This window comes from Gracilinanus agilis, chromosome 5, assembly GCF_016433145.1.
Source record: "Gracilinanus agilis isolate LMUSP501 chromosome 5, AgileGrace, whole genome shotgun sequence".
NCBI lineage: Eukaryota > Metazoa > Chordata > Mammalia > Didelphimorphia > Didelphidae > Gracilinanus > Gracilinanus agilis.
The window spans coordinates 226,334,161-226,352,939 of NC_058134.1; the positions used below are offsets into that span (position 1 = coordinate 226,334,161).

The following is an 18,779-nucleotide window of genomic DNA, read 5'->3' on the forward strand; positions in this document are numbered from 1 at the left end:
TTCCTTGCCTCAATTTCTCATTCATACTTTTTATTAGCTAACCTGGCCTCAAAGATGATATCAGCAATCGAAATTTATAGATATTTCAAGATGCCACGTCCTTGGTAAAGACTTCCCTGATTTTGTTTCTGAAAACAAAACAACAAAAAACTTAGCCACTAGAATCAGCTATTCACTAGCTTTTGTATTTTATTTTTACTTTTAAATTGCCTAATATGACCTTGAAGATTCATCAACCCATCAGTAGGCATTTACTAACTTATTCAGATACTGTGCTAGGGGAGCTCAGATTTGACCTCATGTTTTCTGACTCTTAATTCTTTCCTCCATGCTGGTCTAGGGTGTGATATCATGGAAGGAACCCTGGAGATGGAGTCAGAGGTCCTAGGCTCAGATCCAAACTCTGCAGTGTGACTTTGGCCAAGTCACCTCTCTCTGACCATCCATTCATTTATTTACAAAATGAGAGCATTGAACTAGGAGCCTTTTTAATGTCCCTTCTGGCTCCCCCAAAATGATCATATCATTTGTGTTTCTTTCACCCTTAAAATTGTATTTAATATTTAAATGGTACTTAATATACATTTAAATATAATTTAATGTATATAATACATTTATTATTACAAATAATATAAATTAATAACAATTTAAAATATTAATAATTATAGTATAAATATTATAATATTTAAAATTTAATATGAATTTATACCTGTCAGTTTTTCCTTCATGGAAGCCTCCCCAATGAGAGGGGGGAAAGCTGGCATTGTGTGTTTCTTCTCTGTGAGGTTCCAGGTTCCCACATGAAGCCTCCCTTCTTTTCTGATTCGATCATGACAATTTTGGTTGTCTTGATCTTGATCTTTTCAGGGTGAGGGGTAAAGAATAGCTGCTCTCTCTTGGCCAACCCAGGTGTGCCCTTCTTAGGATTTTTAATTCCCAACTTCCCAGATAACTTTTAGAAAAGAAGGTGGGCACCTGCCTGGCACTTCTGCCATGCAGTAGCAGGTAAACAGTGAGCAGAATGCCCTGGAAACCTGAGAGAGGAGGCTGGCACACATTCTCCCTTTGGTCGGCTTCAGTTTTGTCTTTTGGCTAAACTGGTTTTGGGTCTTCTCTCACATGGACTTTTGTCTCAGTTTTCTCATTTTTCTTTCGTGGGATTTCCTAGGTACTCTTGATATCTTTGTAAAATGTGTTTAGCCCTTGTTTTGAGAATATAAAAGTGTGCATGTGTGTGCGGGCAGTACTTTTTGAGCATCCCAAGTATAAGCAGCCCTTTTATGCCCTTGGTTTGCCTAGGGAACTAGATAACATAGTGCTTGACTGTGAAAGCAGTCACTCCTAAGTGGAGTGGAATTTTGCTTCAGACTCTTTCTAGTTGTGTGACCCCATTCTCCCAGCCTCAGCAGAAAGGGCTACCTCAGGCAGGGTAATGACTTCCCTATCCCTGAAGGCACCCAAGCAGAGACTTGTCAGGGATGTGACAGAGAGGACTTTTGCTCAGTTCTGGTTTGGTCTACACAACCTCCGTGCATCCTGTCAGCTCAGAATTTCTGTAGTTCTGTGACACTGGGTGACCTCTTGGCGTGGCCTCCAGAGTTCAGGCTTCAAGTCTTGGATATCTTCAGTGGTGGCAGGGCTCCATTTGTCCTTTGAGGATGCATGTTCCATATTTGGTGCAAAGAATCACCCAGAGCTGAAAGATTCCCAGATCCATCTGCTGGGACAAGATTCTTAACCTTCTCTGTGTCATGGACCCCCGGGGCAGTGTGATAAAGCTTATGGAACTCTTTAGGATAATATTTCTAAATTGGTGAAATAAAACCTTAAGATTACAAAGTCACTAAGGGAGAGTGGATTTGAAGATGTAGTTTTTTTTCTTTATCCAAATTCACGAACCTCTTGAAATCTCTGTAGAGTCTATGTGGGTCTTAGATCAAGAACCTTTGACCCAGGAAAAAACTGCGTTATTTGACTACAAATTCTTTGATCATCATAGTTCCAGCTGATGTTGTGGGAGCCTGCAGGGGTTAACTCAAGCCTCCTTGATTCTACCAGCATCCTGGCCCAAGACAATATATATTTGAATTTTTAGCAAGAACAGAGACTCACTTGAAGCCAACTCTAATGAATAAGATGCATGATCAAGCTGGGTAATCCACATTTTTTTGGCAACGGGAAGGGTAGTTAAAAAAAATCAACAAAATGAGGCTGTGTATATAAAATAATGGACTTAGTTTTCTCATATGTTTTATAAACTGACTGAAGGCAGTTCTGAAAGAGGAATTTCCAGCTGCTTTGGACTCTTCAACGACCAGCTTTGTGTTGGTTGGTATAAATCCTGGCCCATTTTGTTTAAAAAAACCAATCTCATTACTTTTTATTGAGGCCTGAATAATTGGAGGAGTTCAGTTACTGAGTGAGTGTTTATTAAGTACCTACTCTGTGCCAGGCACCAGAGATACAAAGACAAAAATAAAGAGGACCTCCCCTCTAGGAGCTTACATTTGACTGGGGGAAAGAGCTCTTGTACAGACAAGTAAATACAAACTATATATAGAAAATCATCTCTGGCTTTGGAGATGGGGAGAGTGTGTGAGTGGGGGTGGCAGGTGTGGGGCGGTGATGACTGGGGATCAGGAAGGACCTAACTGGGGAAGTGGTATTTGGGCAGATTTTAGTTTTGAACAGATGATGACTAGGAGTAGAGTGGATGACCTCGGTTACAATAGTAGAAGGCAGCTTCAAGCTGGCATCCTGAAGAGGGCCATTCAGCTGTTTAGTGTTTGACTTAAGTTTCTAAAATAATGTGTTCCCTTTCCCCTCCCCACCCCTTACCCAACCAGGAGAGAGAGGAGCGAAGCCACCTGTTGCTGGCTATCCTCTGTCTCTGGCTTTGATTACTGCATTTATACCTTTGGGAATTTGGGACTCTGAGTGAGGCTGGCTGGGTTAGCTTTGGGGTTGGCATTCTCTCTCGGTCTGATGGGCATTAGAGAGCAGCTATGATCTGCCGAGTGAGTTCACATCTGCCTTTCCTTTGAGTGATCCAATTTTTTGTATTTGTTTTTGAATGGTGCATTTTAAAGAGAGATGACTGAGTGAAGAATGGAAAATCAGAAGAAGGTTTATTTTAGATCAGGACTCTGATCTTAGTAGATTCCCAGAGGTACCTGGGTATAGGGAAAGAGCATTGGAATCAGGGGACCTGCATTTGAGGCCAGGCTCTATCAGAACTAGCTGTGGGATCTTGAGCAAGTTGACTTGTTCAGCTTGGGTTGGACTTTTGGCTGTGCTGCTTAGTGCCTGTGTCACCTTTGGCCAAGTATTATATAGACACTCTTCAGTTTCCTCATCTGTTGAATAAGGGGATTGGAAAATCTGTAAAATTCCTTCCATTTTTAAATTCTAAAGTCCTATGACCTCTTGGTGTCTCTGTTTCCCCAACTGTAAAATGAAGGGGTTGGTCTGGATAATCTGTAAAGTCTCTTGCAACTCTAAATCCTAAGATTCTGACTTGGATGAGGGAGGAAATGGGAAGATCTGGAAGCCATGGTGCTAAATAAAAATGGGGGCTGTTATTCTGTAGAAAAAGATCCCTGTGGGCTGCATATTGATTTAGTTTTAAAATGTAATATTATTTATATTTTATTTTACTTTGTAATATGATTACAATTTATTATAAACTAAATATTTTCTAATTATAATCATAGTTCTATGAAAATACAATTATAAATCTCTCCCAATTGCATCTTTAAAAAAAAACCCCTTACCTTCTGCCTTAGAATCAATGCTCTGTAATGGTTCTAAGGCAGAAGAATGGTAAGGGTTAGGCAACTGGGGCTAAGTGACTTGCCCAGGGCTGCACACCTAGGAAGTATTCGAGGTTAGATTTGAACCCAGGACCTACCGTCTCAAAGCCTGGCTCTTAACTCACCGAGCCACCTAGCTGCTTTGGATCACTCTCCACGGTACTCAGGCTCCCTCTGCTCTGGAGAGATAGACTCAGCTTCTGAAGTTATAAGAAAGGAGAAGAATTTTTGTGCCCTTAGCCTGGCTTGTCCTTGTACAGTCACAGTCCATCACCTGTAGTGCAAATGTTTTTCTCTTGGGGGACTAAAGGCCAGATCTTGTGTCTTTGAGAACCCAGGACTGCTTCCATGCCATAATAAGGCATCCATGGAGGACGCCAGTGGCAGAAGTGTAAGTTATGATACTGTAATGATGAATTAGGAAATGCACTGGAAAGTAAGAACTGTGAGGGAAAGGTAATTTCGATTTCTCTCCATTTTGTTTTTACTTTAATTACTTAAGAAAACACACATCGACACCAATGACACCACTAACTGTTTTCCCTTACTTTCTGTTCTCATTCTTCAGATTCACAGAGATGATGAGTCTCAGGTGATTTTGCAAGAATGGAAAAAGGAAAGAAAGGAGATGAGGTAAGATTTGTATCTTGTAAATGTTTTAAGTGCAGCCTCTGTCTCTGTCTCTCTCACCACCTGTCTTTTTAAAAGCCAGTGGAAGTGTTTCTCCTTCCTGAAGAGGGACTTTGTTGTAAGCAGAGATAAAAAAAAGTTTTATTGATGTTTAATGACTGCTACTTTTCAAGGACTCCACTCAAAGCTGTAGAGATTCTTCCTTTGTAACAACAAAGACGTTAAACAAAACAAATAATGCATTGAGCATGTCTGAAATGCATACATTTCACACATGTAGTCTATCACCTCTCTGATGAAAGGAGGGAAGTACGCATCGTTTTCATTCATCTGAAGGTCTTTCAGGATTTCTTCTCCTTGAGTTTTTGTGGCTATTGTGTGGTTATCCTTATTCTGATCATTTCATTCTGTACAGGTAAATCTAAGTTTCCCCAAGTTTCTCAGAACTCTTTCCTCCCTCCCTCCCTCCCTCTCTCTCTCTCTCTCTCTCTCTCCCCTCCCCCTTCCTCCCTCCCTTTTTTCTTTTTGATTTTACAGTTGAAGAAATAGAGGCAAACAGAGCTTAGTGACTTATCCAGGATCACATACCTAGTAAATATCCGTGGTTGGATTTGGACTTGGGCCTTCCTGATTCCAGGCTTGATGGCCTATCCATTGTCCCAACTAGCTGCCCCCAAATGGGAAATTGATGGGAATTACTCTTTTTTTAAACCCTCACCTTCCATCTTAGAATCAATACTGTGTGTTGGTTCCAAGGCAGAAGAATGTTAAGGGTTAGGCACTGGGGGTTAAGTGACTTGCCCAGGGTCACCCAGCCTGAGGTCAGATTTGAACCCAGGAAGTGTCTGAGGCCAGTTTTGAACCCAGAAACTCCCATCTCTAGGTCTGGCTCTTAATCCACTGAGTTATCCAGCTGCTGATGGGAATTACTTTTGAAAAAATTATTACATAGGGGGTTTTCTTTATGAAAACTAAATGTTCATTTGGGAATTTATTCTTTTAAAATTTGTCTGCCAAAGAGCTATAAAACTGTGTATACCCCTTGTTATACGGGTGGTATGATGCTTCTGTAAGGTGGGCCTGACAAGCTGGCCCAAGATCCCTGGATGGTAAATGGAACTAGGCTGGGTGAGAATAGGGATGCCTGAGTGGCCACTAAGGTGTGCTGATAACCACCAGAGTTTATGAATGTTCAACTCAGGCAAGCACTTGACCCTGTAAACAGCGGCCAAGCCAAAGTTATCGAGTGAGGAGCTGTATATTGTTCACACAGCTCCTCTGGTTACTTGGCTTGGGCTTAGGTTAGAGGATAAAGGTTCGTATTAAGGATAGTTATCAATATTGGTTTGGATAAGACCGAATGACTACGATTTGGTAAAATCCCTTTTCCCCTTTGGCAGTAATTATTCACTTGCTCTTGGAATGATATCAGTCTTCACTTGAACTAAGTTTCAAAGGGTTTAATGCTATAACTCAAAGGAGTAGGATTCAGGATAAGGAAAGCGGTGTTGGGGATGGCTATGCTAAACCTATGGGAGTTAGAATAGGTTAATCAATAAGTAGCAAATTGGCAGCCGGCTGGAGAGGCTTCTCTCCCTCCCAGACCCTGGTCAGTCTCGGCCTGTGGTCTAGACCAAGTGAAGGGAAGGGATTGTGATAGTCTTCTTGATAGCAGGTGTGCATGTTTATCTCTCAGCCTTGTTCAGTAATAGGTCAATTGATATTATGAGATAATCAGGTACAGGATTATAGATATGCAGGTCTGTAGGCCTGCCCACCTTTCACCACCCACGAGCCCCTTCTCAAAAATAAGACCCAGAAGTCTTCTGCCCCTGGGCGTAGCAACTGCCTTTTGCCCTTGGCTCATGCCATCTGGGTAAATTCTAAGTTCTATGACCGACGATCTGTCACTCAAGCCGGTCTCCATCTTCTTCCCAGAGGTTACCTATTACACCCTTGATCTGATAATGCCACTACTGGGTCTGTATCCCAAAGAAATAATAAAAAAGGGGAAAAGACTTACTTTTGCAGAAATATTTATAGTAGTTCTTTTTGTCATGGCAAAGACTTGGAAATTAAGAGAATTGTCCATCCATTGGAGAATAGATGTACAAATTGTGGTAGATGATTTGATGGAATACTACTGTGCTATAAGAAGTGAACAGCAAGATCATTTCAGAAAAAGCTGGAAAGATTTGCAGGAACTGGGGCTGGATGAAATGAGCAGAACCGGTTGAACATTTTGCATGATAACAGCAATATTGGATGAGAATTATTTGTGAAAACTTGGCTACTCTCCACAATGCACTGATCTGGGACAATCCTGAAAGACTTATGACGAGGAAGGCTATCTGCCTCCAGAGAAAGAACTGTTGGGATCGTCTTCCATATCAAAGAGAGTATTTTTGGTCTTATTTTGGGGTTTTGGTCATGTCTGACTTTGCTCTTACAATGGCCAACATGGAAATGGGTTTTATATGACAATAAAAAAGGGAAAAAAAATAAATGTAATTGTTTGCAAAGTGGAAACAAACAAAACTCGTCTAATAAAATTAGATGCTTTTGATAGATTCCTTTAAAAAAAGCTTTTTTTTTTTCTTCTGGTCAGACACTCCTGTTTTTAACATTCTCCTTTCCCCTTAACTTCTTTACTTTTATAGAGAAATGACCAAAAATTTCTTCAACTCCCAGTTTGGAAGCCTGTTTCGCACTGACCAGAACCCCACCTACTTCCTGAGGCGCTTGTCTCGATTTGCTGACATCTACATGGCGTCTCTGAGCTGTCTCCTGAGCTACGACCTCAGCCACACGTTCTATCCCCGGAGGACTCCTCTGCAGCACGAACTCCCAGCCTGGTCTGATCGGCCCCCAGCAGGGAACTTCCATATCCCTGTGACCCACGGGGTCGCCCAGGCCAAGTAACCCAACAGACCACTGGCGGACATTGAGGCATTAATACCAACAAGAAGGGTATAAACTTTGCTTTTTAAGCAAGCATCAATGTTGTATTTTGCTATTTATATGATTTTACCTGGTGAATAAATTTCCTTGTGTTGTTGATAGGACAGGAATTCAGAATGAACTGGTCTGACCCTCTTCGGATCTTTGTCCCCTGTTAATGATAATGGGAATTACGGACACCCAGGGGGAGGGAAAATAGATCCTGTAAGTTTCTGTTGGCTGAAAGCGAACTTCATATTGAAAGCCCATTTTTTCAGCCTTTCAGTTTATAAAGGTCTTGGAGTGAACACGAAATTTTCTGTGATGGTTGGCACTGATTCTGAAATGTTGTCCTTGGTCAAGTTTTGACAGTCTTGAAACTACTGTGTTTCTTGATCATTTATTCATTCAACAACTCTCTTTTGGGTTCCTGAGATGTATAAGATATTATGGCAAATAAAGAGATGCCTACCTCTTTGTCCTTGATTTCACAAAGGCTATAAATAGGAGGCAGCATAGCAGAGTGGGAAGAGCAGAAGATTTGGGTTCGGATTCTTCTTCTGGTACTTACTAACTGTGTGACCATGGGAAAATTGCTTAAGGGCTCTGAACCTTACTTTTCTTAACTGTAAAATGGGGATAATAATCCTTATAGTAAGATTGGGCAAAGAGCCAATCTTTACCACAAAGCTGGGAAGATCTCAATTCATGAACCATCTGGGACAGATAGTGGCTTTGAGAACTGGGTAACTTAAGGGGTTGTCTTTATGAAAATTTAATTTTCATTTGGGAATTTATTCTTTTTAAATTTTAAAAAGAAAACCCCTTATGCAATAAGTTACTCAACAGTTCATTGCCCATAGACAACTTTCTCTTTTTAAAAAAAATTAGTTAATTTAGAATATTTTCCCATGGTTACATGATTCATATTCTTTCCTCCCATCTCCCGGAGCCAATGAGCAATTCCACTGGGTTTCACATGTATCATTGTTCAAAACCTATTTCCATATTATTACTATTTGCAACGGAGTGATCATTTAAAGTCAACATTCCCAATTATGTCCCCATCGAACCACGTGGGACAACTCTCTTAGACTATATTATAAGTAGCAGAGAAGGAAACCATGGGCTGTTAGAGGGATTTTTCTAAACTACAGGAATCACAAATCTGAGCTTTCTTCCCCATCTTAATCCTTGTTTCTAAACCCCAAAATTGTTGAGAGGCTTAAATGAGGTAATATTTAGTGTCCCAAAAGTCTTTAAGAACCTAAAACTTCATTAATTCTTTTGGGATAACCCATATTAACAAAAAGCTTTGCAAACATTAACTCACTGTGTAAATGTCAGCTATTGCTGTAATCGTAATTATCATTTAGCCAAGTCTTATGCTTGTGCTGGACTGCCAGGGACAAAGGTAGGGCAAAAGCTAGAGGTCATTTCCTCAAATTTTTGGTTTTGAGATTTTTTTTTTTTGGTTTTTCTTTTTCATTGTGGATTTACCCTGCATCCTGGGTATTCTCAACATTTCAAAGAATGGGAAACCATGCTCCTGGGAGGACTCAACTTCCTCACCCTCCCTTATTTTCATCCAGTCACATCTTTACTTGGGGCAGAAAGAAGAGTAGGATGAATGATGGATGAGAGTCTAACCCTATCCAATCAGAAAGGTTCTTTTTTCTGTTGAATGCAGAGAGAAAAGTGTTTTGGGTAAATGATCTTCCCAGGCTGCCAAGGAGAATTTGGGGCTGGAAGTGGGTTGTGGTTCACATTTAAGAAAGGTTCTTGATTCATGTGCAAAATAAGACAGCAGGAGCTGGAGAAGATCTCCACTCAACTTTAACAAAATGAACCTGAATCATCTGTGAGCTATTAAAAAGGCAAAAACAATGTCAATCTCAAGTTTTAGTACTGGAGGTGGTATGAGGGAACAGGTAGAATCTTTTTGCAAAAACTTGTGTGATCCCTCTACCTCCCCATGGCTCTGCTGTTTGGAAATCTTATTAAAATGATCAATCCCAGTGCTAGTTCCTAGAAACTGGGGAGGTAACAGAATAATGAAATTGCCTTTTTGGAATCCCAGCAGAGGAAAGAGAGTGCTTTGCAGACCTTGAAGCACCATATAAATGTTAGTTACTATTAATTACTCCTTGCAACAAAATTTTAATAACATAGTTTCACAAATATACATGAGGATGCTGGGAATTTGTCCAGTGCTGCCCTCTGAGAGGGGCACTTCATAGATCACAGAGTTTGAATATATTCTTTGTGAAAAGGTAAATGGTGACTTTATTTCAAATCCCAAACCAAGATGTACTAAGGGCTGTTTCTATAATCCCTATTTTGGGTCATAGAAGTGACTTTACCCAATGGAATCCTCCTCTATAATGCCAAGCTGGTCACAAAATCTGAGTTGGAAAAGGACCTCAGCTGTTACCTGGGCCAACCTGTACAGTAATTGCTCCCATAAACGGTCATCTTTCCTTAGCTTGGAGACCTCCACGAAGGAGAATCTGCTGTCTGTCCAGTCTTTTTTGGAGGAACTCTGAATGATAGGAGATTCTTCCTTCTGAGGTGTCTGCCATTGTCCCTCACCCTGCTCAGGGAGAGGCCCAGAAAAACCAGGAATTGTCCACGTTTGTGATTCCTTACTGTAGTGACCACAGTGATTCAGAGGCCACGTGTTTCACGAAGTTCTTCTTGGATACCTTCCCATATTCTCTTCCTAAGGTCACCTGAAATTGCATTTTAAGGTATCAGATGGATGGTAGTCAGCTATGACCATTGTCAAAATTGAGTCGATTTCTAGATGAGCTCTTTGACTTATCTTCTTTGGGATAAGATGTATGTTCAAGATATTGAAGTTTCACAACTATGTATGAATTAGTCACAGTTTGAATATCTTCTTAGTGAATGGGTAAATGGTGATCACTTCAAAACGACAGCATTATTTGGTTTTAATCCCAATTAAATCAATAAACATTTTTTGAGCACTTCCTATACTGAAGGGTTGTTTGGATTAAGTCTAGGTAATGTGGAGCTTCTCCTAAATGCTGTTTCTTTAGAGACAGTCTACCCTGCAGGAGGATGGAGAGTGGTTTGGGAGTTAGAAATGATCTTGGCAAGGACAGCTAGTGGCTAAGTGGATAAAGCACTGGGCCTGGAGTCAGGAAGACTTGAGTCGGTATCTAGGCTCAGTTGTGTGACCCTGGGAAAATCACTTAGCCTTGTTTACCTCAGTTTCCTCATTTGTAAAATGAGCTGGAGAGGGGCAGCTGGGTAGCTCAGTGGATTGAGAGCCAGGCCTAGAGACGGGAGGTCCTAGGTTCAAACCCGGCCTCAGCCACTTCCCAGCTGTGTGACCCTGGGCAAGTCACTTGACCCCCATTGCCCACCCTTACCACTCTTCTACCAAGGAACCAATACACAGAAGTTAAGGGTTTAAAACAAATATTAAAAAAAATGAGCTGGAGAAGGAAATGTCAACCCCCTCCAGTATCTTTGACCAGAAAACCCTAAATGGGGTTTGGAAGAATCAGATATGACTGAAAAATGACTAAACAATGGGGTTGGCAGGTAGAGGGAGGAGAGAGATTTTTTCTAAGTAAGAAAAGATAATTTTCCTTCTGTGAGTTGTCTTATATTTCAAAGATGATACCCTTAGCCTAGAGTATGCTGATAAGTATTGAACAACAAGCTTGCCATGGGAAAAAATGAATGCACGACACAATTTAAAGTTTATTCTGTTTTTTTTTTTTTAACATTTTCTCCATCTTAAGCCTAGACAATCAACAGGCCAAAATTCAAACCCCGATTTGTAGCATTTTCTGATTTCTGAAGTGTCAATACTCACATTGCAAATTTAGCCATCGGCATTCTGAGTCTGTTTGCAAGGGCTCCAGGACACCCTCACAAGCCATCTTTGAAAAGCAGATTGGGTCATTGGAAAAAGGATGTTGTATTCCTAGTCAGAGGTCCTGGGTTTAGATTCCACTGCTGATGTTTAGGCTTGTTTGGGTGAGTCACTTACATTCTCTGGTTCTCATGTGAAAAATTAGAAGCTGGACTAGATGACTTCCCAGTTTCTTTCTAGTTCTAAGTCTATGATTCCATGTTTTCTTTTTTTTTTTTTAAATGCTTACTTTCTATGTTAGTATCAATTCTAAGACTGGAGAGTGGCAAGGGCTCAGCAATTGGGGTTAAGTGACTTGCCTAGCTAGGAAGTGTCTGAGGCCAGATTTGAACTTGGGACCTCCTGTCTCCATGTCCAGTGTTTTATCCACTGTGCTTCCTAGCTGCCTGGATCTTATGTTTTTATATCACTGGTCACAGGAAGCCGAGATCATGGAGTGGATGGAACACTAATTCCAGACTCTGAGGACTTGGGTTTAAATCCTACCTTTTTTGATGCTTACTCTCCCCTCTTTTCCCCTTGCTATCCCCTTTTCTCAGCTATCCATTTTTTTTAACATCATCTGAACATAATTGACTTGCTCGCATTTACTCTTTTTATGTAGAATCCTTCTAATTGATGATAAGATTCTTAGAAGATAACATGCATCATCTTCCCATATAGAAATGGGAACCAACCGTCTAACCCTTTTGAGTCCTTTGTGATATCTCTTTCATGTTTATCTACGTGTGTCACTTTGGGGTAGTCACTTAGCCTGCTGAAGCCTCAGTTTCTTTTTCTGAAAAATGAAGTTGAGCTAGATCATCTTTTGGGTCCCTTCCAATATTAGATCTGTATGATCTCCTTGAAGGAAGGGGCTGCCTTTTGCCTTTGTGTCCCCAGTGCTTGGCACATAGTAGGCACTTAATAAATATTTATTCACCAGCTAATATTAAGCTCATCAGAATTCTTGAACTCAGAGCAAACCAAGTCCCTCTGGCTCAGTGGGCATTCTGGATTAGTAGCATCTTCTTTCTCCATGAAGGTTGATGGCACACTCATTTTTCTATTTGTCTGTGGAGTTTTCATTTATAAGCTGATAGATGTCACCCTCTAAGCCTTGAAGGCAGACTTAGCCCTGCCATTACTGAGATCACAAGTGAGATTTTGACCCCTAAAACGTGGATTTTGTTCTTTGTGAGGCAACTGTACATCTAGGCAAATTTCGAACCATCGTGCCTCTCTCTAGCTGAGACTTTGAGCCTTTCCTTCTCATATAGTTGGGTAAGGTACACCAAGAGCAGGATTTTCTAGTATTAAATTGGGTGCAGATCCATAGAAGCATCATAGTAGAGTTGATAGAACGGTGTTCTGGGACTCAGCTTTGGGGTTCCAGTCTAATCTCAGATTCCTGTGTGCTGCATGACCCTGGGCAAATCACACAAACTCTCTGTTCCTTAAGTTTTCTCATCTCCAATACGAAAGGATTGGACTTGATGGCCTCTAAGATTCCTCCGTGTTCTAAAACTAAGATCTGAGGATTTTGTTGTTGTTCAGTCATTTTTCTTGGCAGAGATACTGGGGCAATTTGCCATTTCCTTCTCGACTTATTTTATAGATGAGGAAAATGAGGCCAACAGAGTTAAGTGACTTGTCCAGGGCCACACAGATAGTAAGTGTCTGAGGCTGGATTTGAACTCAGATCTTCCTGACTGGCACTATCCACTTGATCACCTACTTACCCTGGGGATCCTAGGAAGGTAGCATTAAAAGAATCCAAATTTACCAGTCTAGGGTTGTTGATTGAAAATTTTATTCTGAAATGTTGAAAACAACTTTATTTCCCAAATTAAAAAAAAAAAAGAAACGAGAGCAATTTAAAAATTGTTTGCCTTGTCAGTAGATCCCTGGTATTTAACAAAGTCAGAGTTGTCCATACAAGTTTGTTATCCATTGTAATCAGTGACATATTTCAGGATTGGTGACATTCTGTATTCTGGTGTATTTCTGCCTGCATTACTTGCTACAGAAAATGCAGTCTTTTCTAGCATTTTTTTCAGTAGCCAGAACTGTTTCTTATTGCTATTTGTAACTAGCTTAGCTTTGGGTGGGTTGAATGGCCTTGATGTACACCCCTCACCCCCAGTGACCAAAACCTTAAAAAATTAAACAAAGGGAACAGCCCCACATGGCCACAATAATTGTGGCTTCTTTTAAAACCCTCACCTTCCAGCTTAGAATCAATACTGTGTATTGGTTTCAAGGCAGAAGAAAGGAAAGGGCTGGGCAATGAGGTTAAGTGACTTGCCCAGGGTCACCCAGCTAGGAATAATGTGGTTTCTGACAAAGAGCTGTCTGAATCCTCTGCTTTGGAGTTTGGTGCTCCAGAATGAGATGGGTCTCCTCATGCTAGAGACAGGTCCAAATGCAGTCCTGGGTTGGGAGTATCCCATTACTGTCTGATTTATTACCAGAAGACAGGATACGTGCCAGTTATGAGTCCAAGCTGTCACCCACACCAGGAAGGTTCGACCTTGCTTTCCTTGGCACCTGTCTTCTGCAGACTCCTGGTTTGGGCAGTTCTGATGTCACTAATGGTTACAAGCCAAATTCGACTTCTAGAAAGGGCTCCCTTGGAGCCACAGCCAAAACTAGGCTTTTTTGTTCCCAGGGCAGCAGGTCCTGCAGATTGCACTGGGGGGGGGGGAGGCAAACAGCTTGATGTGAGAGCCCTCATTTAAGGGGATGCAGAGACTTGGGGGCATGAGGACACGTGTAGGGATCAGGGAGATAATTTATTTTTTAGCTAATTTCTTTTTTTTTAAACCCTCACCTCCTGTTTAGAATCAATGCTGTGTATTGGTTCCAAAGCAGATGAGCTGCTGCTAGGCAATGGGGGTGAAGTGTTTAGGGTCACACTGCTAGGTAGTGTCAGAGGTCACATTTGAACCCAGGACCTTCTGTCTCTAGGTGTGGCTTTCAATCTACCGAGCCACCTAGTGGCCTCTCTTTTTAGCTAATTCCTGCTAACACAGTGCTAGGCTTTATTTTTTCTACAGTGTTGAAGGAATATAAGATTATATTACACCCTGAGGCAAAGCTCCAGTCTCCCCATTCTGGTTATCCTCTGGTTGGAGCTATTTGCTGACAAGTGGCTTGACATATGACAAGTGGCAAAATCTTGCCAAAAGAAGCCTGATGAATCAGTAGTCTTAACCTGCTTTTTGGATCAGAAAAGCCGAATGATGGCCTCTAAGTAATGGCCCCGGGGAGTGTTTTGAGAAGTATGAATTATTTTTCTACGATAGAGGGTAGAATGTCATGTTCCTAGAACACATTGTGATTATTTTGTTTTGTACGCGTGAGCTGCTCTCGTACTGCTTTAATCTTTATTTAGTAATAGGCTGGCTTTGCTGGTTAATTCTCTAGTTTGCTTGAAAACTCAATGTCGGATCTGGGAAGTTGATGTCTTGTCAGTTAAATGACGTGGTGAGCCTGTGTGATACCAGATACGATGTCAAATTAGGTCAATGTGAATTTGTTGAGTGCTGATTTGAGGGAAAAAAAATGTTTGTCTGCTATGTAACGATGAAGTTCCTGCTGAATAAAAGCTTGGGTTGTATCATTCAGTCCACTGAAGTTCACTCTTGTATTGGGCTTATCAAAAGAAGTTGAGTGATTGGGGTGCAGTGGGAAAGGGCACTGTATTTGAAGTCTGAAGATCTGGGCTCAAGTCCCACCTCTGATGCTTTCTAGCTGTGTGACCTTAGACAAGTCACTTAATTTACCCAAGGCTTCAGATTCTTCATCTATAATAATGTAGGGGTTGGACTAGAGATAGTCCTAAGGAATAGATTGGTGGATAGAGCATTGGACTTTCATTTGAATTCCAACTCAGACATTTAACTAGCTGGTTGTATGATTCTAGGCTAGTTGCTTGACTCCTCTGAACTTCAGATTCCTCATCAAAGAATCCCATAGTCATAAGGGAACCCAGTGGCCGTGTAGGTTGATCTGCCTGTTAACCCTCTTTAGCTAGTAGACCCCAGTCATGCTTCACATCCCACCCAGCCCTTTGCCACCTGCTCAGCCACAGTGCACCATCCTCAATTCCTCCTTTCTTTCTAGCCTGAAAACTCACATCAATATTGCAGCATTCTATTTCATTAGCTCTCCCATGCCTCTGTTCACCATCTTCATGACTTCTTGGATTTCTCCTGCACCAGCTAACAGACTCTGGAGGATTTGAACCTTGTAGATTGGGATGCCTGCCTGGGCCTCTGCCATCCTGCCTGGTAAGTGACTCTTGTGGTCCTGTGTTTATGCTGGACTTTCTCTATTCCCTTCCACTTAGGGAAGCATGATCTGATCACAGATACCTCTATTGCTACTGGAAACGGGGCTTAATTCTGTTGCTTTACAGCTCCACTCATTTTTCTTGTAATTTTGGAAACCAAAATGCCCTTTCCCAGACATCCCCTAACTAGAATGCCCAGACCTTTGAAGGTAGAAACTGTCTTTGTTTTTGAATTTTTATCCCATGTTTAGAACATAAAAAGTGTTTAACAAATGATCCCTCCTCCCTTCTATTTCTCCATCTCTCTCGGTCTCATTCTTTCATATTTTATCAGTGGAAGGAAAATCCATAGAAACCCCTTCCATTGCTATAGACTGTCCTGATGATCAAAAGAGGACTGTGTTTCAGTCAGTCAATAATTAAAAACATCTATTAAATGCCTACTATATCGCAGGCTAAATGCTTGAGATAAATGTACTGAGAAGACCTATTCAAAGTTAAAGGAATGACCAAGATAACTATGGCTATAGGGCATTTGGCCCATCACTTAATTTGCATGTGGCTTTCTATAGAGTTAAAGATTACAAATGACAGAATTGTAAATCAGATAACCGGTGATTGTGGGAAGATTGCTTAAGGACTGTTGGTACTTGGCACAAAGGCATTTTTCTTGAATTTTATTTAAGGTGAGGATAAGTCACTGAACAGGAATAGACTCTCCTATGAAATGGTGGAAGGGAGAGGAATCCAGAGATAAAATGTTTTGATGAACATTACAGGGATGAAAGAGAAGCAGTGTAAACTGAGTATAGTAGGTATTATAAGAAGCTAGGGGCAGAAGACATGGAAAGCTTCCCATTAATTCTTTAACTAATTTGCATAGAATTTGCTGATTGGAAGAGTCATTGCTTTGCAAATGAACTGGATAAAGGATGGATCAGCTATTGGAAAGAAGAGCTGAGCTCTACTGCTGAGTAAAGAGCTACTCTAGTGCCATTTACAGTATGAAGAGGGGGAAAACTTCCTAGGGGCTGCCTGTGTAACTACCTTGTCTGGTTTGAGATAGAGAAAGAGAAAGGTAAGAGCCTCTTCATCTGTTTTTGCTAGGAGCTGTGAGTTGCTTTGAGAAGAGGCTGATTGAATTTGATTGATTTGAAGCTGGTTGGACAAAGCAAAATCATTTCCTATCTGCAAATCTGGCAGTTTTCTAGCTTAAGGGAATTGTCTGTCATTAAAATAGTGTAACACTTTTTCTTAGTATCCTGTTAAGAGTGGCTGTGAGCAATAAAACCTCATCACTCTTTCATCAGCTTGAGAACAGAAGAGGACTAGCTATGTCCAGTAGGAGACCAGGAGAACCAGGAGACTCTCTCTAGGAGAGAGGCAACTTTATGTGGTGCAGATTGTTCCTGAAGGGACCAAAGGCATCAAGACCTGTAGTCCAGAATTGTGAATTACCTTTGGCCACATGGGTCTTCATACTCATAGACCTTCCTGCTAAGTTTCTTTAAGTGGGCTCCCTCCGATTCTTTCCCACAGGCACTGTGCATTGGTGTTGGAGTGACCCAGAATTATGGAGAGACTGTTAGGATTATTTTTAATTTTGTATTCTTTTGAGTTTCTGGTCATTTAGTGTTTAATGCTTGAGTTGATGCTGACATGGTGACTGATTTCTTGTAAATGAGAAGCACACTGGTTCTTAACAGCCACAGTAATCAGTGGTTTGGAGTGTATATTGCCCACATTGGTGTTACCCCTAAGACTCTGAGAGGTTGAATTATAGCTATGTGGCATACATACCAACCTGTTGAGTGTGTGTTCTTTCTGATCTGTCAATCCAGAGAGAAATCCATGCAAATCAGCATTGCACAGTAGGTAGAAAGCAGGCATGTGAATCAGGAAAAGCTGAGGTCAAACCCCATCTCTGGCACATACTAGCCATGTAACCCTGGGTAACTCGTTAAACTCTTAGCCCTCAGGTAGTTCTTTTAACACTAAAAAGGAAGTGCCAACCTGCATTGGTAGAGAGCATCTCCTCATTGGAGAGTTCCTGACAACAATGAAATCACATTTTGGCCAAAGTAATTAAAATGAAGTGTGTAGTACAGACTTACACATGGAGGCTGACTCAGTCTGCAATATGGATATTTTGTTGTATTCTGAGCGGTCCAGCTGGGGGAATCTTGCCAGAGTCACTCATCAAAGTTTTTCAGCCAAATAGGAGATCATTCTTAAGTAGCAGAACTCATATTGTTTTGCATTCATTTCATTCAAAAAACATTTATTAAGTGCATACTATGTGCAAAGAATTAAAAAAATTACAGTTCCTGCCCTCAAGGAGCTTACATTCTAGTTGAGGCAAGAAGAGAAGAAATACAGCATGGACACTGATAAGTATAAAACAGGGGAGGGGGTGAATGAGAGATCCAGACAAAATGATCTAGGAAAACTTGAGGAGGAAGAGAAAGAGGAGGGCACTGTAAGGGAGGCTCAAGCTAATCTTTGGAGGAAGAGGGTTTCTGAAAGGTAGAGATGAGGAGGAAAACCTGAGTTCAAATGTGGCCTCAGACACACACTAATCATGTGATCTTGGGCATGTTAGTTAACCTCTAATTCAGTTTCTTTATCTATAAGATGGGGATGATAATAGCACCTACCTCCCCAGGTCATTTTGAAGATAAAATGAGAAAATAGGGTAAAGCACTTTGTAATCCTTAGAGAGCTGTTAATGTCAGCTCTTATTTCAGGCAAGGCTGATAGCCTTTGCAGATGCCAAGGTTAGGGAAAATGTTCATTGCCCCGTTGGGCTGGGATGTAAGGTAGAAGGAAATTAATGTTTTTTTTTTTTTTTTTTTTGCCTCCCCTTCTTGCCCCTCCCCAAAACAGGCAAAGTAATGAGGTATTACATTGGAGTGTGTATCTCACGTCCACATTCCTGAAAATTGGTGCCTCCAGGGTTTCACAGTTGACAATGGCTGGTTGAGGGCTCCTCTGTAAACCCCCAAGAGGGGACTTCACAGCTGGCTCCTGCAGCTCCAGGTCGTCTTAAAGTTCTTGGGGACTGCTAGTGACAAGCTGCTGTTCATCAGAGTCCTATAAGAGAGATTTGTTACTGAATCATGCTATAAATCAGCCTACCAGGTTTTAATTTCTCTAAGATAATACTCCTCCCTATCTCTCTCTCTCTCTCTCTCTCTCTCTCTCTCTCTCT

At 41.2% G+C, this 18,779-nt stretch overlaps 2 protein-coding genes across 2 annotated transcripts in view; one reads left to right on the forward strand and one right to left on the reverse strand.

Moving 5' to 3' along the window:
* Positions 1 to 7,861, forward strand: part of NT5DC3 (5'-nucleotidase domain containing 3) — a 78,212-nt gene extending 70,351 nt beyond the window's left edge. Inside the window, exons 10-12 of the mRNA XM_044679145.1 lie at positions 4,128 to 4,203; positions 4,315 to 4,445; positions 7,103 to 7,861. Coding sequence (XP_044535080.1) covers positions 4,128 to 4,203; positions 4,315 to 4,445; positions 7,103 to 7,364 — 469 coding nt within the window. The 3' untranslated portion in view covers positions 7,365 to 7,861. The remainder of the gene's footprint in view (positions 1 to 4,127; positions 4,204 to 4,314; positions 4,446 to 7,102) is intronic.
* A 10,344-nt stretch (positions 7,862 to 18,205) lies between these two features.
* Positions 18,206 to 18,779, reverse strand: part of STAB2 (stabilin 2) — a 183,309-nt gene continuing 182,735 nt past the window's right edge. Inside the window, exon 69 of the mRNA XM_044679478.1 lies at positions 18,206 to 18,661. Coding sequence (XP_044535413.1) covers positions 18,614 to 18,661 — 48 coding nt within the window. The 3' untranslated portion in view covers positions 18,206 to 18,613. The remainder of the gene's footprint in view (positions 18,662 to 18,779) is intronic.